The sequence below is a fragment of the Amblyomma maculatum genome, chromosome 1, assembly GCF_055883805.1.
Source record: "Amblyomma maculatum isolate TAMU_Amacu chromosome 1, ASM5588380v1, whole genome shotgun sequence".
NCBI classification, from domain to species: domain Eukaryota; kingdom Metazoa; phylum Arthropoda; class Arachnida; order Ixodida; family Ixodidae; genus Amblyomma; species Amblyomma maculatum.
The window spans coordinates 234,857,109-234,879,258 of NC_139344.1; the positions used below are offsets into that span (position 1 = coordinate 234,857,109).

General features: G+C 47.6%; 1 protein-coding gene across 1 annotated transcript in view; it reads right to left on the reverse strand.

The window, feature by feature from the left end:
* The window catches only part of LOC146205917 (protein APCDD1-like), a 214,952-nt gene extending 197,815 nt beyond the window's left edge, over positions 1-17,137 (reverse strand). The window contains exon 1 of the mRNA XM_084590583.1: positions 16,889-17,137. Within this exon, the coding sequence (XP_084446709.1) occupies positions 16,889-16,934 (46 nt within the window). The 5' untranslated portion in view covers positions 16,935-17,137. The remainder of the gene's footprint in view (positions 1-16,888) is intronic.
* Positions 17,138-22,150: the final 5,013 nt, after the last annotated feature.

Here is a 22,150-nt window from a genome sequence, read left to right on the forward strand (position 1 = left end):
TGTGAGGGGAAGGGCACTAAGCCTGACCCCAGAGCAACCTTCATGTAACTCCATATTTTATTAAACGTTTTCACCACCACCACCCGCCGCGGTGGTCAGTGCTTAGGGCGCTACTGTGCCCAAGGATGCGGGATCGATTCCCGGCCGCGGCGGCCGCTTGGAGGCGAAAAGCAAGGCGCCCGTGTGCTGTACGATGTCAGGCGCATTAAAGAACCCCAGGTGGTTGAAATTTTCGGAGCCTACCACTACGGCGTCTCTCATAGTCTAAGTCGCTTTGGGACGCTAAACCACACAAACCAAACCTTAAGACATTTCTTTGCGAAACTGTGTCACTCTCTCAACGCCGAAAGTTCGTGTAACGAAAAGGCGGTGTTAAAGGCGCATCGCGTCTACTTTTAACCCGAAGCTTAAACGTCCTGCTAATAGCTTATCATACCTGTTAAACTTATGATCTGGGCTGAAGCTTATCTAAATGATAGAAGACAGCCAGTGGTTCTCGATGGCATGTTGTTATTTTTTGCGAATGTGTTATCTGGCGTCCCGTAAGAATAAGTTTTGGGCCCGGTGTCTTTTATCTTTTTCTGATGTTAAACTGTGATCTTGCTCAAACTGTTGCTTGGCGAGTCAGATTATACGCCAACGATTGCTGCATGTTGACGTTGGCTGTAAAACAGATCACAACTCCCTGCAGAATGACCCCAACTCTGTTTCATTGTGGTGCCGCACATGGAACATGAAACCTGACACTATACATGAAATGAACTCATTTATAGTGCAATGATGAAATTGACACGGAGCCTGCACCGTAGACATTTTTACATGACCGTATTTTTAAATAATCACGCAAGTGAATAGTAGCATTGTTTTACTGATACATTATGAGTGAATTTTGTACGCTCAGTACTGTCTGTAACTGTGAGTATCACTGAAGTGTGCAATAACCCCCCCCCCCCCCCCCCCCCCTAATTGTAGGAAGCCACAAAACTTCCAGTCGCATTATGCTAACTTCTACCGCAGATCCATTCACCTGGCCATTTCTATCTCTGAACCTTAGGACCTAAGGAAGACCGACTGTGCCCGCATTGACATTCGGCTGGTTATCGTCACATTCGACTACAAAGTGTTGAAATGTTCCGACAGATTTAATACGCGCTGTACATGTGTCCTCTCCGGGAAATTTATTTTTGTAGCAGCGCATTCTAGGACATCCTGATTTAGCTTCAAAGAGTCGGGTAGTGCCTCTTGAGATAGCATAGAACGATTCCTTCCTGACCTTCCTTTTCCAATTTCGATATAGTTCTACACTTTGCCTTTTTTTTTCTATTGGATTAATCCAGTTTTTACCTTCTTTCTTTTTACGCTTCGTTTAAAGCACTTTATTTCTCCATCCTTATGTCCTGCATACTTAGTAGTTAGTTTCCTAGTCATTTTCTGTCGCTCTGAGTCAAAGCTTTTTCTGCATAATTATTTGAGTACCCTAGCTCCCCACCTGCTATTTCCAATTTCCTAAAGCGTTTTTTATATATTATTTTGCTCTGAACCCTTCTCCCCTTCCCTCCCCTTGCTTCGACTGACGCCCAGCCCATGACTCCCTATACTTCCTCATTTGCAGTCTTGCCGTGGGCACTTATCTCCAATCTGCAGACAGCCCGCCCTCTCTGATTTATTACTAACCTTGACTTCTGCCCTTAGGCACAAATCTGTACTTCCTAAAGTAAGCCCTTGTGTCTCTATTCCTTTCCTAATACCACTCATACCAATTATATACCTGATGTACCCTTATAATGTTCTATGCTTCATTATCCCGTCATCTCATCGCCCTTTCGCGCCTTTCCATGTATTTCTGGCCTTCTTGACCTTTTCTGGCCTATACCCTGATATATTTGCACTCCGCCAGCCTGGGTATGTCTCGCCGGTGCACTGCAAGCAGATCATCATTTCTTCGCTTGGTAACTATCTCAAATCTTCCAAACCTTCATCTACAAAGAGCCATCACGTGCCCTTTTTGCCCGCACTAACTTCTTTAAGTAAACTTTTTTTTCCTCATGTCACTGAAGTTTGGAATTCCTCAGCCGGCAACATTCGTTCATTACCGTTAGAAGAATTCTTACAAGTCTGTACATAATGCTGTATATTTGTTTTCTTTTTTTCTTTTTGTATACCACATCTGCAATAGCCTCACCAAGGCTGCAATATGTGCAGTCTTTGTCAAAAGAATACGGCCCATGGGTTTTGAGTCTAAGCGCCGTATCTGGGCTCGTTGCACATCTATAGCGTTCGAAACCTCTTAGATGACAAATCTCGTCCGAACTCTTCTCTAGCTTGTCCATTATATTCCAATATTGATTACAGGAGCCTCTTTACACAGCTTAGACGCGAACACCTTGGGCCGTATATTATTGACAAAGACTGTACATATAATTTAACAAATATAACCATTATACCTCATAAGCCGTGACTTACTGACACTAAACGTGAAGCTTATAGTGTCTTTCTCTTCTCCGCAAGTACGAACGGAAGTGTGTAAATCTGTCAGGGCTGTCTGCTAACGCTGCAATGTTATCCGCATGCGTTAAACCCGGGAACCTGTGCTCTACAATCTCGCTTAGTTTTTTTTTTACGAGAGATTACATCTTAGATTGCTTGCTTACCACCTTTTTTTTTTTTTTGGCATTATTAATATAGATCACGAACAACAGCGGTGACAATGGGCGACACGGCTTAGTTCTTTTTGTGCCTTGACTGTTGTCGCACTTCTTATCTGTATCTCCATCAATTTCAATTTTTGTTTGGTTTAGTTTAGGGGGTTTAACGTCCCAAAGCAACTCAGGCTATGAGAGACGCCGTAGTGGAGGACTCCGGAAATTTCGACCACCTGGGATTCTTTAACGTGCACTAACATCGTACAGCACACAGTCGCCTTGCTTTTCACCTCCATCGAAAAGCGGCTGGGACTCGATCTCGCATCTCTGGGCACAGTAGTCGGGCACTCTAACCCCTACACCATCCCAGCGAGGTCAGTTTCAATTTCTTCGGTCTATACTTTCTTTAGCAATTTTATTATCAAGTCAAGTCACCTTTATTTCAACATCGCAGAGATGTTAAGGAACGTAGCCAAAAAGCCCAGCAAAGGCTTGACGTGGGGCTACGCCCCCATAATCACTTGACCTACACCTGAATATTTGAGTATGTTTCACAGGAGCTCTCTATGTTGTTACATGCACCGTTTTTGTCCAGAAAGGATGCATGAGAGGCCTGTCACCCCCCCCCCCCCCCCCCCCCCCCCCCATTCTTTGGGTAAATGCGAATAGGCTATCATCTATGCGCCTACCGCTTCTAAATCTGTTCCGAAGTTCTACCTGTATTTTGTTACTTTATATCTATATCTGCATTATTTAATTTCATTATCTGCACTACTAGCGTGTATGTAGCCTAAGCTATTGTAATTGACCTGAAGTATTTTATGTCGGTTTTATCTAATTTATTTTAATAGATCAAATACATTTTGCTTTGTCAGCAGCTGTTCAGAATTTTGAACCTTGAAACCCTAGCCGCGAGACGAAATCGAAATAAAAAGCAACGGACTAGCGCACGTATTTCACATTTTGCCAGGTTAGCCAAACTGGCTGCGATTTTCAACCTAAATATCTGTCGGAGTACTCGCTGAGCAGCTGGAAAACAAACATTTCGTTATTTTATGCACCTGCAGGTACGCGGCGCAGCGTAAGCTGCCAGTTTTGCTTGCAGCCAAACTAAGCAGGACAATTAGTATAGATTTTCCGAACGAAAACATTTTTAAAAGTGTCGGGCGAGTGCCGACTGCCGGACACAAGGGCTCCCACGACGAAGCGGACCCGAAATCGCGGGTGAAGGAAAGATGCTGTACCCAGCCTCGGTCCGCTTGGTCGTCCTGCTCGTGCCAAGCTCCCCCCCCCCCCCCCCCCCCCCCCTCCTTCCTCCGAAGCAAGAGCGTCTGTTTCGTCGGTTTTATTTGCTGCGAACGTTTTGCATTGTTTGGTGCGATCACTTGAGGTTCCAAGCACGACGCTGGGCACCGGATTTATTTCAGTGCAGCGTCTGGGGGCCATTTATTTGTTTGTTTGTTTTAAATAAATTAATGCGCAAATATCGCGTGTCTTCTACGGTTAGTTTTTTTTTTCATAAGTGACGATTGAAGCCAGTTTATTTGGCGTGTTAGGTTGTTTATCTGAAACGTGTGCTATTTTCATATGTATAGGCAACAAGTATACAAACAAGTGGCCTCAGCTGTTTGGGGCCCCTATGCACAACATATATTATGGTGAGGCTACCCCCCCCCCAAAAAAAAAAAAATAATAATAATAATAATGTGCAACAGTCGATTCATCTTTCATCATTATTTTCACTGTGAGGTACATGTGCGTGGACAATATGGGCAAGAGTTGCTTTGCACAGCCTAGCAGACGTCGTTTACTCCAACAGAAGACATTGTGGGCATGCCCTTGCCTCGCATGTTTTATCCTCTCATTTGTCTTCCGGCGCAAAAGCGCTGCGCAATCGATGCTCGAACATTTTTTTTTTTTTTTTAAGTGACCGATTCGCTATATGCTACAAAATATATCTCGTAACTTGCCTATAAACACCCCTACTCTATCGACAGCCCACTCGCGCAGGAACTCATGAACACAGCCACACACGAAACAACCGACAATATAAAAATTCGACCTTTAATATCATTTTAGCGCTCCTCTTCTGCGCCTGAATCGTGGCGCCAAACTTGCTTCCGCTCATGCACCACGTGTGTCTTTTTGATCTGCAACGCAGCAACCGCAAAAAGACGGGGCGACATTTGTGCGCCCGCATTCGTGACGGGCAAGCAAACAAGCGCGCTTCGTTCAGGGCATCCCAGAAGCAGGTGACGGCGAATTCCGCGTAATGTCACGAAGGCGCAAGTGTAAAAGGAGAAGAAAGAGAAATCGGTGCTGCCTGAAACCGCACGGAAATGTTTGACTGCGCGATGCCGGATTGCCAGAGCCGGTGCTGAAACACGAGCTTGAGCAAGTTGGTCGATAATCATCGTCGCATGCGGCCATAACAGCTGTCACAACACGAGCCATCTCCATGCTGCGCAGTCCTTCATTTTGTGCTTGGTCACAGGAAGCAGTGAACGGCGTAATACGCTCCGCTGTGTGCAGACAACGGCGCCGAGGCTCTAACACTTTCACACGCGGGTCATTTATCTTCGGCACCAGGGAAAGCAGGGAGAAAGAAAACAATGAAATGAAGAGAGAGTTGGGGTCGAGAGGAACAAGCTGGCATTAGGGGTAGTGCCCCGGAACCGCAGAGAAAGGGCGCTACGACAATAACGGGAGCGATATCCGAGGCTCCTGATTGTCGGATGTAGACGCTAACGGAATGTTTCTTCTTTTTTTTTTTTTTTGAGTGTGTGCGTGCGTGCGGATTTCGGCCCCCTCCGGACCAACAAGACTGGCTGTCTTACCGAAAGTACTGTAGAAGAGAGAGAGAGAGAGAGAGAGAGAGAAAAAAAAACTGCACCTTCGCAGCCAAGCTCCACACTGATGTGTACAATACGACATATGTTCGTTCTCTATGTTTACTCACAGTCAAAAAAGGAGCTCTCCGTCACCCTGAAAAAGGAGCGCCGCTGTTTGAACTGCTATTCCAGTGATAATTTCGCGAACAGGCCGCATTTCGCCGTATTAAAAGCGCACGCATGGCAAGCGCTGGCAACCGTTAAAGCCTGATGCCCAACGACCAAGTCAAACGACAGGTTCCAACAGCCAGTCTCAAATCGTGAGGCCGGAGTCCTAAGTATGCCCCCCCCCCCTCCCCCCCCCCTCTTCCCTTTCTGGCTGTTCCCCTGAACAGCGCGATTTTTTAAAGTTGAGCAGTGTAAAACATTAATGTCTCTCTCTTTCGTTATTCGAGGTCCAGATTTAACGAATCCTCCACTCCGCTCGGAGCAGCGCTTTGTTTTGCCGAGCTTCGAAAAAACCTGAAGCTTCGCGACGCAGTTTACTCGGCCCACGTTTCCAGATCAGCGCACTTTGAGCCCAGGCGCCGCGCTGGTCCGCGACCCGCGTTATGGCTGGACTACAATATTGAAATCTTGCTTCCCCGCTGAGGCAGAGTCCGGCAACGGCGCTCCTTTACGGCCTTGTCTTTCACAGCAGGCAGTAAAACGCGCTCGTCCTACAAATTCAGCGGCACTCGAGAAAACTGGCCAAAGTCGTTATGGCTGCGCTGTCAACGGGCCTCCGACCAGGGAAAGCGAACAAAGAGGCGCGGCCTCCTTTTTAAAGGCGCGCGTTTAGAAATGCCCAGCTTCCTGCCGTCGCTGCACAATAAAAGGAATCTATGCGGTCGCCTTTAAATATGTTACAGAAGGCGCACCGACACAGACAGACTCCTCCGGCTTCTGCGCTGCTTGATCTCGAGTGCGATCAGTCCACGGCATCCCATTAAAACCGCTGCCTGCGCAGGCGAACACGATCCATTGCGTTCCAGTGAGTTATGAAAGATCGATGAACGTCGTTGTTCTCATTTAGACTGGGGAACGAGAAGAAGGAAAGACGGGCGTGTAAGAATATATGGGACGCAAAGAGTCCTTTTGCGCGAAATATGTTCCCGGCGAGTGAAAGAACGGTTTTGGCGCGCGCTGCGACTGCGCGGGGGAGCCTGAGCAATAGTCGGCGGATATATCTCAGCTGCCACGCGAGATAAACAAGAGAGTCATGAACATTTCTCGGCACTTTGACAGCATCGTATGTTTTCCCATTGTCCCAAGATCTAATACGCCGCCCCGCATGCAACGTGCGATAAAGAAAAAACGAGGCGATCGAGTCGATTCCTGCGCAGACACTTTATTGCGCACCGCAGCCGCGTGCAGGTCGTTAAGCTCCGCAGAAAAGAATGGAGAAGGAGAATAGAGAAAAGATGCGATCTCGCTGAGGAGAAATAAAAAAGCTCGAGGAATACCTATGAGGAGAAAGCCGCATAATTCTGAGAAGAGCACGGCGGTGTTTGGGTTACATAGGGCTGTTTTTTTGGCCACCCTCGTTTCCGGAAGAGGGATTCCATTTCTGATTGGGAGAAAAGGGAACCGAGCTTTTTTAGAAGACAAAAATAAAATCTCACTGATGAATCAAGAATAATAACTGTAGGAAAGAAATAAACGACCTAATGGCTGACTACGCAACCACCGTGGATACTCAATACCAGCGGCATTCTTCGGCAAAGCACGAGCACGGCAGTTACAGCTGCGCAGGCTGGTACTCGTCAATTCACGTTACAAAGACTGCTATTGCCATGCGAATTTTGCATACGCTCTTCTCGCGCTTTTTTTTTTTTTTTTTTTTTTTTTACAACAGTCTGCGGGTTAATATTCCTCGACTATCGCGGTCGCGTTTCAGTGAATGTACGAGAAAACGCCTGTTCTGCGAAATTGCGCTGCACGTCGAGGGGCATCAACTACTTCAATTTTACTAGAGCGCCTCACCGAGAGGCCTCCGGTGTAGCCATAGGGCGTAACAAAAAAAAAAATACATTTGAAATTTGGCTTGCTAATGTGCAATATCATTATGGAAGATTGCTCTAAGCATGCACGCGTCCCTGTGCCAAGAGCTTTCTGGACTTCAGAAGTTTCGCTTCCTATCTCATAGTCTTTCTGCAAAAGCGTACTTTTAAAAGGTATCGAAAAAGTGTTTCAATGCGTGTTACGAATAAGTACCATATTCAACAGACCTCGCACAGGAGTGCCCCAGTGTTGCTGAGAAGCGCAGCTGAGCGTTGTAAATACTATAGTCGGATACAAGTCAAGAAAAAAGCGGCACACAGCCCTCAAATGACCTTCGCCCAGCCAGTGGCATCGCTCCAAATGTGTGACGTCGCGACACACACGGGGAAAAAAAAAAAAAAAAAAGAACAGAAAAACGTCTTCTTCCGCACTCACGGGCTCGCGGACTTTTACCAAAATGGCCACCTTTGGTTGTCGTGTCTGTCCGTCGGTGCAGGCTAGTGCCAGAGCTGGTCTGTGTTGCCAGCGGTGTCACCTCATAGGACTTCATGACGGAAAAGAGACGCAGTCAAGCGCAGATGAGTTTATATAATATGCCTTATGGCAAGCTTGCGTACAAAAAAAAAAAAAAAAAAAGCGCAGATCATCGAAGCGATTTCGTGAAAACACAATAGTGCTGAATTTCACCATCAGAATTCGTCGTTTTACCTGTTGTACTCTGATAAGCAAACGACTATTGATCGAATTGAGTAAAAGTATGTATTTTTGCCACAACTCACGAAGCATTTAGGAACTATTTGCCAGCATGAACTCACTCAAAGAAACCATGTTTCAAGCGCTACTCGTAGGTACAAGGCGGTCGGCCATGACGTCATGGTATAGCTCGGCAGCTATTGGTAGGAGGGAGGTCCTTTAATAGCTGGATGCTGCTTTTTTATTGACCTGTATCTGACTATTAACAATGTGATCAAATCGACACTGATGACAACTCTATCAATTTACTACTGTCAGCGAAAATTGATTGGCTGACTCGTACTATAGGTATGCAAAGTTTATTCGCCAGCAAACAAATGAATACACCTTTGTGCCCCAAAAGTATATCTAAATCTTCCCGCTATTCGATTAAGATTATAGGTTAGGTCAGGTTACGTTAACTCATGACGTCTACTCAGACAAAGACAGGTTGCCGCCTTTTTGAAGTGGATGGCCATATATTATATATCCTCTGGGTTCGTTTGCGAAACAGGCCGGTGATGGCGACACCTGTATTTGATTTTTTAAAATCTTTTATAGCTCACAAAATCTCCCCTTGAGGTGGCCCCTTTGTATTTAGAGTGCCCCGATCTATTGATACGGGACTTAACCTCGGCTTCGCTTTAAGACTTGAAACTGGTCGCGCCACAGACGAATCGGGTACGCTCCCAATCGCGAGTGCCACTCCCAACTCCCGAAGGCGAAAAAAATAAAGTGGGGCCAAGTTTGACTGCCCGCAGATCGGCTCGTTGGTGCGTAATGGCTGCAGTCAACATTATGCGTGGCTACCACGCATGTAGGCAAATACGTCGTCGGCGCAGAACAGTAACCACGGGGGCTCTAAAGCTAACAGCATAGGACTGCTGAATTCGCTTTATCGGCCGAGCTGCCCGGTCCGGTTCGAGGCTATAAACTAGAAGGTTGTAAACCCTAAGGTTGCTTTAGTTTAGCGCCCTGATCAACAAGATGAAAGTTTTCTTGCGCTCGTCATCTTTGGCCTGCGTCTTTTTGAGATCGTAACTGCCCTGCCAGATGGAAGCTGCGACAAGGGAGCGGCTTTCTGATCATCCGATCAATGAGGTCACCGACACGTAGATAAATGTGAGCGTAGCAGCATTTGGTCGTGCAGATGCTTGTCTTGAGGAGGGTCACGCAAGATCGTCAACTAAGCATATTGGCAGTGTCTGCATATCACGCGCTCACTCGCGCCGCATCCGAGCACGGCCATTTTATTTCCATGAGTTCGCGACTACCGGTACAGCATGTTAAGAACCTTTCCGTGCTAGCTTTTCGTCAGCTAATGTCGCTGATTGTGCAATTTCACACACACACGTACACACACACACACACACACACACACACACACACACACACACACACACACACACACACACACACACACACACACACACACACACACACACACACACACACACACACACACACACACACACACACACACACACACGTGCATGGTTTCTTCTAATTACCTAATGGTAATTATCTTTCAGCCATTAAATATATGATTGATTTCCCATTAACACCAAAATTAAACACATAATAAAACATACACCTCACTATGCATGCTTTCCTTGGTATCGCTTACTGTTTGTCTCCTTCATGTGTGCGAGCGTGCGCGCGTACACGTGCGTGTTTGCAGGGGGAGTTGCTACGAATATTCATATTCATCCTGGAGCGCCACGTACTGTAGACGCGCGAGCACAAGTAAAAGCAGCGCGCATCGAAGCCCTGACAGTCTCAACGGACCTCCTAACGAAGACTGAAAGGTTTGGAGAAAAACATGGCCTCAGATAACCACAATATTATCCAAATATCGATCAGGAACAGCCATGATTGGAATCAGAACGGCGGACAGCGATATGTTCTTGAATCCACGCGAGCACGCATACGTTGCCACCTGATGGCACGTCTTCAGCTTATGCTTACATTTGTTAAGGAAAGTCATGCTAGTGCCAGAAAAAGCGGCAATCTATCTCGGCAAAATGATTGCTTTAGTTTAATAAGTAATTAATTATAGTTACGTTATAAGAGGAGTTTGCTTAAAATTAGTACAGGAAAAACAAAGCTCAGACAAGTAAATTCTTAAGGAATGTGTGCGAACTGTGTGTAACGATATATGGTTGATTTGCCACAGTTTACTGTCAAGCATACGAAAACAATTTATACGCTAGCCCATATTAAATGCGAAAAAAAAATATCTGAAGATAAAATATAATTTTCTCAGCACACCTGTGTCTGCTTCTGTGCGAGCGTAATTTCTACGCAGCGATCACTCACCAAATCCGAACGCGATTTACGGAAGGCGTTTGCATCTTTAGATGTACAATCCTGATACATTTCACAACTAACTATTCTCGCCGACATTGCGTGCTCCACAGTGAAGGCTGGGCAAGGAAGGAAAGGTGAAGAGTTTTTGTCCCCGTCCCATGGAGAATGGGCCACATCATTCAACTCCCTCCTTCAGTCCACCGCACCCCTACACACACGCCATGGTACGGTGACAAAGGCATGTCTCCTTCCCTTTCCTGCCTAGCTTCCGCTGCAGAGCCACGAAATGCTGTCCGCGTGCCTCGAAGGACAAGCACTAGTGAAGCTCCAGCAATGCCAGCTTGCAAGGCTTCAGTAAACAGCAGCAGACCCCCTAGGATGCTGTAGAAACAGAGCCCGTACAGCTAAAGCCTACTTTGTATACATACGAATAGTTATTTAATACAACCGGAACAAGAAAATACATATCTTTTCGGCGAAGCGCGTTATAAAGCGTAAAGATTCGAACAGGTTGAGAAAAAACGCAGAAAGTGGACGTAGGAGGAGCCATATTCGACCGCTGTGCCGTCGACTTACCACTAGCCTAAGTAGAAGTATGCATTTCGTTATGAGCCAAACTAAGTCCCCTGCATTATACCTTATTTCCACCCACACACATGTTTATGGAAATGGTTTTGTGAGAGCTCAAGCAAAGTGAACTAGGCGACGGTCAGTAAACAGTGTATAATGTTGAATAAAACCCTCAAAGTATGAAATTGAAGAGAAAGAAAATAAAAGAGAACATTGCAATACCTTCATACAATTTCCATCCTCATCATCACCATCATCCTGGTCACATCCACTGTAGGACAGAGCTATACAGAGCCTCTTTTTTGACCATAAATGAAGTGCCAGTTGCGGCCATTCAAACGAATTGTTCATTCTACCTGACAACCTGCTGTCACCATTAAGTTTATTCTTTCCCTGCAGCTTAGGATGTGTCACCGCAAAATACATCCCACACTGCAATGTGCGTTTCTTATACATAGCTCCACTCTCCTCATAGCATTATAAAGCCTTTCATTCACCTTTCATTTTTGGCCGCACAGGTTAGCACTGTCATTATGAAAACTACTCTATACTTCTTTATAATTTACTGTCGCGCTTAAAAAGTGCTCAGAACTTATATAGACCGTTTTATCATAGGCGCTGCCATCTTGTGTAGGTGGCGTCATATAGCGGTTAAGTTGAGAACAACTGCCATGCTGGTATGTGCGGTCGCAACCGCAGAACAGGAGGCACATCGGCATTTCGGAGATTGCGCGTGCAAACATTTGCGTTCTGAAAGTTCTGAAAAAAAAAAGTTTTTCAGCAGCGATCAAGATATTCGGTCACAAATGTACGAAATATATGCGCCTGACAGGGTCGGCTGAGGACTGCAAGCCTGATTACAGTTAGTGCGCAACTTTTATGTGGCACAGAGAGGCGGTGGCGCACCTTTGACCACGAAGGCGGTGAAGCAAACAATGCAGAACAGCTTTCGAACTACTTTTTTTATTCTTGAATGGTTTCTATGGTCGGGCTACCCTAACAGTTTGAGCAATGAAAGCAAGCGAATGTAGCTGTTCCATATCATTTTCAGGAGCAATACTAATCGCGCTACATTTGTTGGGTCAACCAATCATGCATATACTCTGTTTACTGCTTGAGCGGCTACTGCGTGGAGTTGTCACACTTACACTGGGGTTCTATTCATAAGGATCTGTTATTTACTCTGACCTAGGTCACTGCTGTCGGGTAACAATCAGACGTCCGTAGCATTAACTGCCTGGCGATCGGATTTCAGCATTGCCTGGATGACTTTGCCACCGGTTTGCCAGTTGCATGCAGGGAGCGGCGATGACTGTCGTCGTCGACGGCGGGAATTGCTATCCTGGAATTTCTGTGACTGACCGCTAGCTGCGTTCGTCTGATGCTGCCGTCATGCTGACGTCTGGCAGATGAAAGAGAAAATGGACAATTGTTCCTTATGGAATAGTGACCTCATGAAATTATGTCCCATATGACCTCAGCGAAAATTGGTTGGTTTGGTTTTGTGGAGTTTAACATCAAACGACTCGGCGAAAGTTGCTTTTATGAACAATTATTATACATCCTGTTTGTTGTCGCAAGATTTAGCTTATTTTAAGGAATGGCTGCCGTTCCAATGACCACATTCACAATGATCATCGGCAGCAAAATCTTATGAGATGCGTGTTTTCGGGGGAAAAAAATTATTGTGGCACTGTTTCACTGAATGCTAAGTCGACAATCAATTTACTAGACATCGTCGTCTTCAAGTGGGATATGCATGTTCTTTCATACTTCCATAAACCTCGGGTGACTATACTGCGTCGAAACAGTTTTTCTTCGCCAGACGGTGTCTCGTAAATTTTTGCCGCAAAGAATATCATCCGCTTGTCGCACGGGTACTGAGCTCTTCCTGTCCCTTCTCTACAAACACAGTTTTCAGAACTCGCACGAAAGGCTTCCAAGGCGAAACATTTTCGGTTGGTGCTCAAAATTCAGAGATCGCTCGTCTTCGCCCGATTGAAATAGTTGCAACTAGGGCAGCGTACAGCGACACGCACGCAGACCAGCGCTGTTAATCTTTTAATCTTCTATTAACTATCTGTTTTCGGTTGTTATTCTCTTGTTAATTCGAACAAGAAAGTAAAGAAGAGCATTTTGCGAGCGGCGGCACTTGTTAGCAAGCTAAGCTGCTGCTAGCAGAAACGAAACGATCATGGATGGGAAGGAAAGGAAGGGGCGAAAAGAAGACAGTACAGGGGTAGGGTGTGTAAAAGAGCGTACAAAATATAAAGCATTAAAGAGAGCATCGCTCTTATCAGCTAACCAGCTTAGACGCTTTTCTGCTATTCAAGATACCTTGTGTGCAAATGACTGCGTAGCGCGTGCGCTTTCTGCGTAGAATGTGCCCCGGCGCCCCGCTGCAATCACCGCGTCCCCACATACCAGAGAGGAGGAGTGAGGCTACGCGCTGGCTTCAGTTCGAGGTTATTTTCCCCCTCGCCGCGAAAACGATCTATATGAACTGACGTTTTATTGAAATCTTGAGCACAGCGTCTTTACGTACATGTACATTCTCTTCTGGCTACGGTCCTTTGCAAAAGTATACCATTTACGGAATGAGTGAACTTTATTGAGATGAGCACATATACAGAAAATATCTCCGCGAGTGGGTGATCCTCGGAAGGAAGCTCATCTAGCCAGCTTGACAGCACTGCTGCACAGCAAAGTCTAAGCAGCCCCGGCGACCTCGGTGCACATATGTCTTTTGTCCTTAGAAAGTGTCTGTCACCGCTGAAAGACTAAACGATGCAATCTGGCACTTCGCCCGGTGTTTTTGCTTCGATCGTATTCTTAACCGAGGATATTCGAACTACGCGCACAGACCAGGTCACAGCCCTAACCACGCTGTTCTATGAAATCAACGACTTGTCCACTATTTTTCCGTTTCCTGCACGTCCAAGTGTCATAGCAAAAAGCTAACATTTTCCGGGTTAGCGAAAAACATCAAGTCGCATCGGGAAGTCGGTGACAGAGTCCTCTTAAATTCGCCTTTTCGCCCGAGAACTCAGGCTTTCCCATTATTTTTTAATCGCTCTAAAGTGCCTACCCTACATCAACTGCTCGTTCATTTCTTGTCGCTTAACTTATTACCAGAAAAGGAACATTTCAGAACCCGCGAGTGGAGCTCCTTAACATCTGCTGTCAAAATCAATAACGGCTGTTTAGAGCACAGTTTTCAAGCAGCGACTCTCAAGCGGAGGTGGTGGTAGTGGTTAGAAAGAGAAGAAAAAGAATGTTTGCCTTCCACGGAGATTGCTATCTAATACCTGAAGCACCCGAGCTGGTGTCATTTATAAAGTAAGAAAGGGCCCTCTGCCTCCCATCTACGAAATATGTCGTAGCTTAGCTGAAGAGCCCAATCTCTTTACTTGCACTAACCAGTTTTCTGAGTGAAGTGAATAACTTGCGTTATCGGGTAAAAGTATACCGAAAGCGGTATGACTTGGAAGGTGAATTTAAAGAATAAAAAAAAAAAAAGAAAGCTCCCCAGGAAATAATATGAAAGCTTCAGAAATATATGCTTATAATTCTGTTTCGCTACTGCAGTAAAATGAATTTCACCTTATAAATTTGGAAAGGATATGCAAGAGTTCGAGCCTCGCTTTTTATTTAATGAGTCTTTACTGTAAACCCACATCTTACTCCGCTCAAATAATTAGGCCTGCGGAACACACATTTACCTGTCTGGACAGCATTATAAAGCTTGAATAGTCGTTGCGTACACTGATGCCCGCCATGTTTTAATTTCTTAATCAGGCGAAAATAGACCAGAATCCAATCGAAGGAATTCAGCCTAACGGAGTCAATGTTCACGAACTTTTTCGTGTTTGCTTTGTAATAGCGTTGTTCATTTTTTTTACTTAACTTTTACAGTTCAGGTTCTAATGTATTCCCTGGATGCTTGTTTCCAACGCGATTAAGGTATTATATTGTTTCACTGTACGTGTTCATGCTGCCGCCGTATCATAACAGTCTCGTCCTTGACCGTCTTACTTTGCGAGCCAAACAGTTATACCTGCGCTTGTATCAGGCGAAATTATATTCACTGTGATGGCCACTTCATTTCTAATTCTTTGCCTGGTTGTCACTGCTTAAGCGGTAACATGTCAGACCATTTCTGGTAACCTGTCAGTCGGCATGTTACCCGCCACCCCGTTTGCTTTGCAACCCTAAATTAAAGCTTCTTTGATGATTTTTGCCTGATTCAGCGAAGAAGAGAATTTGGCACCATACGCCGTACCATGCCAAGAATAAGGATGCCAAACACTGGCCTGCCATTGTAGCTATTTTAGAAGGAGCACCCTGCTATGTACAGCCAGATTAACTGTCTTTCATCAAATAGCGACAATATTTCAAATATTATGCTCACACACGAGGACCACTCTGCTATGCCTCAAGCAAACGCAAAAAAAAAAAAGTAATAAGTATCGTGTTACGGAAACAAATAGAACTTCATAAGTGTGAAACAATATTGTTATGAAAGAAAGAGACGTTGTTAAGGCCAAGCAGCGAGAAGCGCGCCATATCGCTGCTTGGCCTTAACAACGCCTACCTACCTATCGCTGTCTAAGTATTTGACAACGCCTTTTTCTGTCCGTGCCTAAAGTGTAGAAATGTCTGTCCCTGGCTTAATCGAAATTTCATTTTTTTTTTTTTTTAAAGCGATGTGCACGGATGGTGATCGCTGACGCAAAGTGATACGGCAGTAAAAAAAGCAGCTTCTATTCCAATTGCAACGACTTTCCAACCTATCACAATTTGCTAAATGCAGCAACTTTGCCCGAACATTTTCCTCTGCTCTTTAAGCCCGGTTCATTTGCCATTCTGGGAACACACTTTTGCGCTTTTCATGAACCTCCAGTGCAGCAGCATTGCCATTTATACATTGCTGGCCTGCATTTTTTTTTTTTTTTTTTTAACTTTTCATGTTGCTGCTCGGAGGAAGCCATCACTTCGGAACACACCAGACACGGGCACTTTCAGTCGAAACTACTACGCTAGATGGGGATTGGGAAAGCACGACAGAGGCCGGATCCCACGTACGCAGAGCCGGAGGAGCTAGTTCTCGGCTTCGCTACCGTTCCACTGACTCATCTCCAATCACCCCGAGCACTTTGCTGGCTTCCTCCCCTCTAGTGCTTTCTCTCTCGCGCCCCGAAAAGACAGCTGCTCACCTTTGTTTGCAAGCGGCCGATCGAAAGTAGCCTTCCCTCCACCCACAAGAAACGTGAACAAGTTTCAAATGCGTTGCTCTCGAATTATGAGCGTTCTTGGTCAAATCAGCGGATGTTTTTGCGGCGATCTAGAGACGCAAAATGGAAAGAAAGCGATCGAGAGAGCAAACTGACGCCCGGCAGCAGGCCAAGCTCGCTTAAGGTGTAAGCCACGTCTGTATCGTGCTTCGACCGTGGCGCACCTAAAAGGAAGCTAGCAGCGCGCGAACTGAAGCGCTGCGGTGTGCGTGAGTTGAAAGACGGAGCGGCGGCGCTCACTACACTCGTGGCTTTGTAGCTGGACCACTTTGGTAACTCATGTGACGTCGAGCTGCACATTCATTTGATTTAGCTTATATTTGGAGAACTCTGCCACACAAAGGCGGCCCCTTAGACTGGCACGCTGCGCAAAGCGCGTTCTCTTCCGCCATCGCTGTCCAAAGGCAGCGATGCCGGAGCAAACAAGCGCGCTGCACGTGTCTCTAGCGCGCAGCGCCGCTGTCACCTGAGATGCCGGCGCCGACGATGAGGAGCAACAGCAGCAGCAACATGGTTCTCTGGTGGCCCTTGGTCCGAGCAACTCAGGCAGCGCTGGGCCGGCCGGCCTGTCGTCTGGGCGCCGCGCGTGCCCGGTTCCCGCAGAGCATGGGCGCCTACAAGGAGCGCCGCCGCCGCCGCGCGAGTCGGCCACGTGCTGCCCGTCCTGTGTGTGTGCGCGCTCGAGGGCCAGCCGACCGCGTGTCGTCCCGGTGCTCGTCCCGTTGGCCCAATGGCCGGGCCCCCACGCCGCCGCCAGGCGCCCCGCCGAGCGCTCGCGGCGCGCGCGCACCCTTCCCCCGCCGCGCCGCCCTCACCCCAACTCTTGAGTTCGACTGCAGGCCCCCGTCCCCTCCTTTTCCTTCCTGGCTTGGCCCGTTGCTCGCGCTCATCGTTAGCGCACTTTGATTCGACAGCCTTGCGCTTTCACTTTTTGTTTCGCCAGAGCCTTGCAAGAGCTACACTTCCTCCCAAGCATAATTCCTTCCTCTAGATTCCTCTACCGCCGCCGAGTTTTTTTCAGTGCATTTACGCCTGCGACGCTGGCCATTAGAGTACAACGATCTTGCCGATAATGAGAGCCTCTTACTATTTATTCTTCTCGAGGCAGGTTACCCTTGCACCTGGCAAAGTTACTCGCGTGTGGGGACAGTGTCGAATACGGCTTGCAATAATAGAAATCGAAAACTGTGCAAGTAAAATAAAGTACTTGGTGTAAAGAAGACAAAGAACAGAAAACGCTGCGGCATCGCCATCACCATCGCTTGTCTCCGGCGCCCATCTCGCTCGAGCTGAAGCTGTGCCCTGCGGCTGGTAATTCGATCCTGCTGTGCCCAAAGTACTGCCAGCGCTAGATGTTCCAACCAACCATTAAATCCACATTTCACTTGGTGGAGGTCAATCTGAGGTTCCCTGTACCCATCTCGCCCTGGAACTTCGCAGCAGAACATTGACTACCCTAATGACGGAGCCGACTTCATTGCACCTGCCTCCGCCCGTTACCTGCACAGGTGCGCTTCGTCAACGGGACCCGGCTACCTTCAGTGGAAGCAGCGATGACGACGTCGACGATTGGCTTACCACTTACGAACGGGTCAGCCGTCACAATAACTGGGACGACAACCGTAAGCTCAACAATGTCATCTTTTACTTGAGCGACGTCGCTAATCTGTGGTTTCGAAACCACGAGTCGGACTTTGCCACCTGGGCGAATTTCAAGACGAAATTTTCTGATGTCTTTGGCCGCCCCGCCGTCCGAAAACTCCGTGCGGAACAGTGTCTTCGATCGCGACTACAGCTGCCCGGTGAAACGTTCACCAGTTATATTGAGGACATTGTTGATTTGTGTCGCCGCGTTGACCCGACCATGACCGAGGCCGTTAAGATACGTCATGTCCTCACAGGAGTTAATGACGGCGCTTTCAACATGCTCGTCGCCAAAGGCCCCACTACCTTCAAGGAAATATACGTCCTCTGTCAAAGCTACGACGAACTCCGCAAGGAGCGTGCTTTGATTCGCCAGCCTCATGCATCACTCGCTGGATTAGCCGCGGAGAGGGAGTCATCTAGCCTCTCTGAAGACATCAAGGCTTTTACGTCAGGAGGTCGCGCGACAACTGTCCCTACAGCCATATGTTAAGGAGTCGTCAACAACTGGCCTTGTTCCGGAGCTTCGCCATGCAATCCAGCAGCATGTATCTGAAGTCCTCCCTAATCCTGTTCCTCAATCAGCTCCGGTCGCACCCTCAATGCTGTTACTCACGCACACAGTTTCATCGTCCGGCGTTGCGCCACTGAGCTACGCTCCAGCATTCGCGCCGGCTCCTCCTCAAGTATTGCGTCGCACGTATGCCGAAGTCACTTCAAGTCCACCGCCTGAGCCAGCATATGCCTATGCTTCGCCCCCCATGCGGTCCGCACCAACAGCTTTTGCTCCCCCCTTGCGTCAGACACCATCTCCATGGCGGACTGCAGACAACAGGCCTATTTGCTACCACTGCGGCATCCCTGGACACACTACACGCTACTGCCGGCGCCGAATAAATATGGCTTTTGCTGCACGGCCTGCGGCACCTTATTTGGCCCCCCATTCCCAGCCCCATCGGGTCCTCCAACAGCACCCCCTGATCCTCCGATCTTCCTCCCTCGTCGTTCGCCATCACCACGTCGCCGCTCCATTTCGCCAATGCGCCGACGACCCGTTACCCATCCGGAAAACTAAACGCCGCAGTTCGCGAGGCACGAACTGCGTATTCGACAGAAATTCAAAGTCCTCGCCTTAATCCCGCGAATGTTATTCCTGTCATCGTTGAAGGTGTTCATACTCTTGCGCTCGTCGACACCGGTGCCGCTGTATCAATTATCAGCCAAAAACTCTGCCGCTCCATCCGAAAGGTGACTACGCCTCTCGAGGGACTATCGCTTCGTACCGCATCCGCTCACAGTATACAGCCGACAGCTATCTGCACTGCTCGCGTCGTCATTGCTGCAGCCTTGTACATCATCGAATTCGTCGTTCTCCCCACATGTTCTCATGACGTCATTCTCGGCTGGGATTTCCTGTCCCAGCATCATGCTATCATTGACTGCGCCAGTCCTCAAGTAGAGCTCATTGAATCGAGTGATGCACCGTCTGATGCCCTGCTCCACGAGCCGTGTCCTCGTTTTGCGACCAAACTCCTCGTAGCTCATGACACAACCATCCCACCCGTTAGCGCTGTTCTGGTTCCCCTCACTGCCTCTTTTACCACCGCCGCTACAGTCCTCTTTGTGCCCTCTAACGTTGTCTGCCGCCGCCGCCACTTACCGCTGCCGTTTGCCGTCCTTGACATGAACAACGGCGCTAGCACACTTCTGGAAGCCAATCCTCTTGCGTTTCCCGCTATGTTGATCGAAGGGGAGTGCCTCGGCCGCATCGAGCCCGTGGACCTTCTGTTCGCCTTTGATGATTTGTCATTCCCTGTTTGCCAAGTTGACGCCTTGACTTCAACTCGTGTGGCTTCAGATCCGCTACAGCGGGATCTAATTTCGCAACCATCATAGCCCCCCTTACACAGCTCTTGAAAGGCACCCCTGACCTCTCCTCTTGGTCGCCAGCCTGCGATGATCCAGGTACTGCTATTCGTAACGTTCGCGTACAACACTGCCACCCAAGCAACAACTGGGTTTTCGCCCTTCTTTCTCTTATATGGCCGTGAACCATCTTGTACTCTGGACACAATTTTGCCATACCATCCAGATGCCTCTGAGTACAGTGCTTTGTCAGATATTGCACAGAAGGCCGAGGAATGCCGTCAGCTAGCTCGCGCGTTTACCTCCAACACTCAAGGCTATCGCAAAGATCAGCATGATACCGATACCCCTGCTCCCACGTTCCTGGCCGACAGCTTCGTTTGGCTATGCGTTCCTGCCACCAACAAACTAGACACCAAATACCACGGACCTTATCGCGTCTTGGAACGCACATCCCCTGTGAACTACGTCATCGAGCCAGTCACCCCTTCTTCCGACCACCGCCGTCGCGGCCGCGATGTTGTCCACGTTAGCCGCCTCAAGCCATATTACAACCCTCTGGTCGTCTCTTCTCCCTGAGTCGCCAGGATGGCGACTTCTTCGCGCGGGGGAAATGTAAAGAAGACAGAGAACAGAAAACGCTGCGGCATCGCCATCACCATCGCTTGTCTCCGGCGCCCATCTCGCTCGCGCTGAAGCTGAGCCCTGCGGCTGGTAATTCGATCCTGCTGTGCCCAAAGTACTGCCAGCGCTGGACGTTCCAACCAACCATTAAATCCACATTTCATTGGCGCTAAAAAATGAAACAGGTGCGTTCTTGCTTATACAGGTAATTCGAACCGAATGGGAACGTAAGGAACCAAGTACAGTTAGCAGAGTAGTTCAATTTCAATCTGGCGCTTCCTTGACAGACGACATGAGAGATATTTTCTGTTTATATCAGTGAGCTCTTGGAGGTGAGCTGCAGTTCTTTTGCGATTAATTCCTTTTTTTTTTCTTTTCTTTTTGTGGCTGTGTGACATAGACATAATATGCAGAGTCTTTTCATTTCTGTTGAGACTATGACGTGGTCATCGCCATTATCATTTTATTGTCACGATACTGAAACCCTGATAACGATTATGCTGACACCAGCAGCATGCCTGAAATCCTTGGATTCGAGGATAACTCAAAATAGCGGAAACATATCCACGACAGAGTGCGTTAGGAAAAAAACGTTTGTCTGCATGGCGGCAGCAGAAAAGCGCGAAAGGGATGTGACTGGAGTCGTATTCTCTACGTCCTGAACATCACCGAATTTTTTTATTCAATAACAGACAAATTTCACTGCCAAGAGCCAATTATAACGAAGGAATTTCTTGGAAAAACTGAAATAAACTACTCAGCCCGGGCCACTAACAATGATGATGGTTGATGATCATGATCATGAACCTTCTCGCTTCAAAAACAACGGTGTAGCGTCCATCCTTTATTAATTTTTTTTTTCGGGGGTGGGGGGAGATGATAACTGGGTCTCGAAAAAGCAAATTACGTTTTTTCATCGCATTTTCTTGCTCGAGAGGGGGTGCGGCAAGAAGGGAGTAGTTTGGTTTTTGAGCACCACAGGTCTCGACTCGGCCCCAACTGGTTCTGGTTATCGCCGCGCTACCGTCCCTGCTTTTATCCCTGCAGTGACAATAATTTTTTTTTTTTTTTACTCCTTTCTGTCCACATCTCATACATCTACGGTGGCTAACCTAACTGGACGAAATTCGCGCAGCCTGTTTTACTTAACGTCTTTTTCTTTTTTTTTTTTTGCCATTTGAAACTGATGACTGCTCAGACTGATATTACAGCGACTTACGTCGACGCCACCAGCAAAGTCTGCTGTCGCGAAACTCGACCTCTACTTCTGTCAACCAATCACGGCTCGCTGACAAGAGCCGGCCTTTCTTTTGAACTTCGCCGCGCCGCTCAAGGTGCAGACTAGCGCCGCCAAAGTATGAGCCCCCGATTTCCTCGGTTCACCCTCCTTTTTACCTTTGGCGCCAATCATTCTCTGCCCTGGAGCTATACCCAAGAGACTAGGATACCGTTTTACCCCTGTGTTGAGCTAGCTCCCACGATCCCTGGGGCGTGAGAAGAAACGAAGGAGTCTCGCTTTGTTACTGCAAAGAAGTCGCAGCATCTTATCTTGCAGCGCCTCGGGCGTCTAGAGAGAATTGCCGCGCAGAGGAGA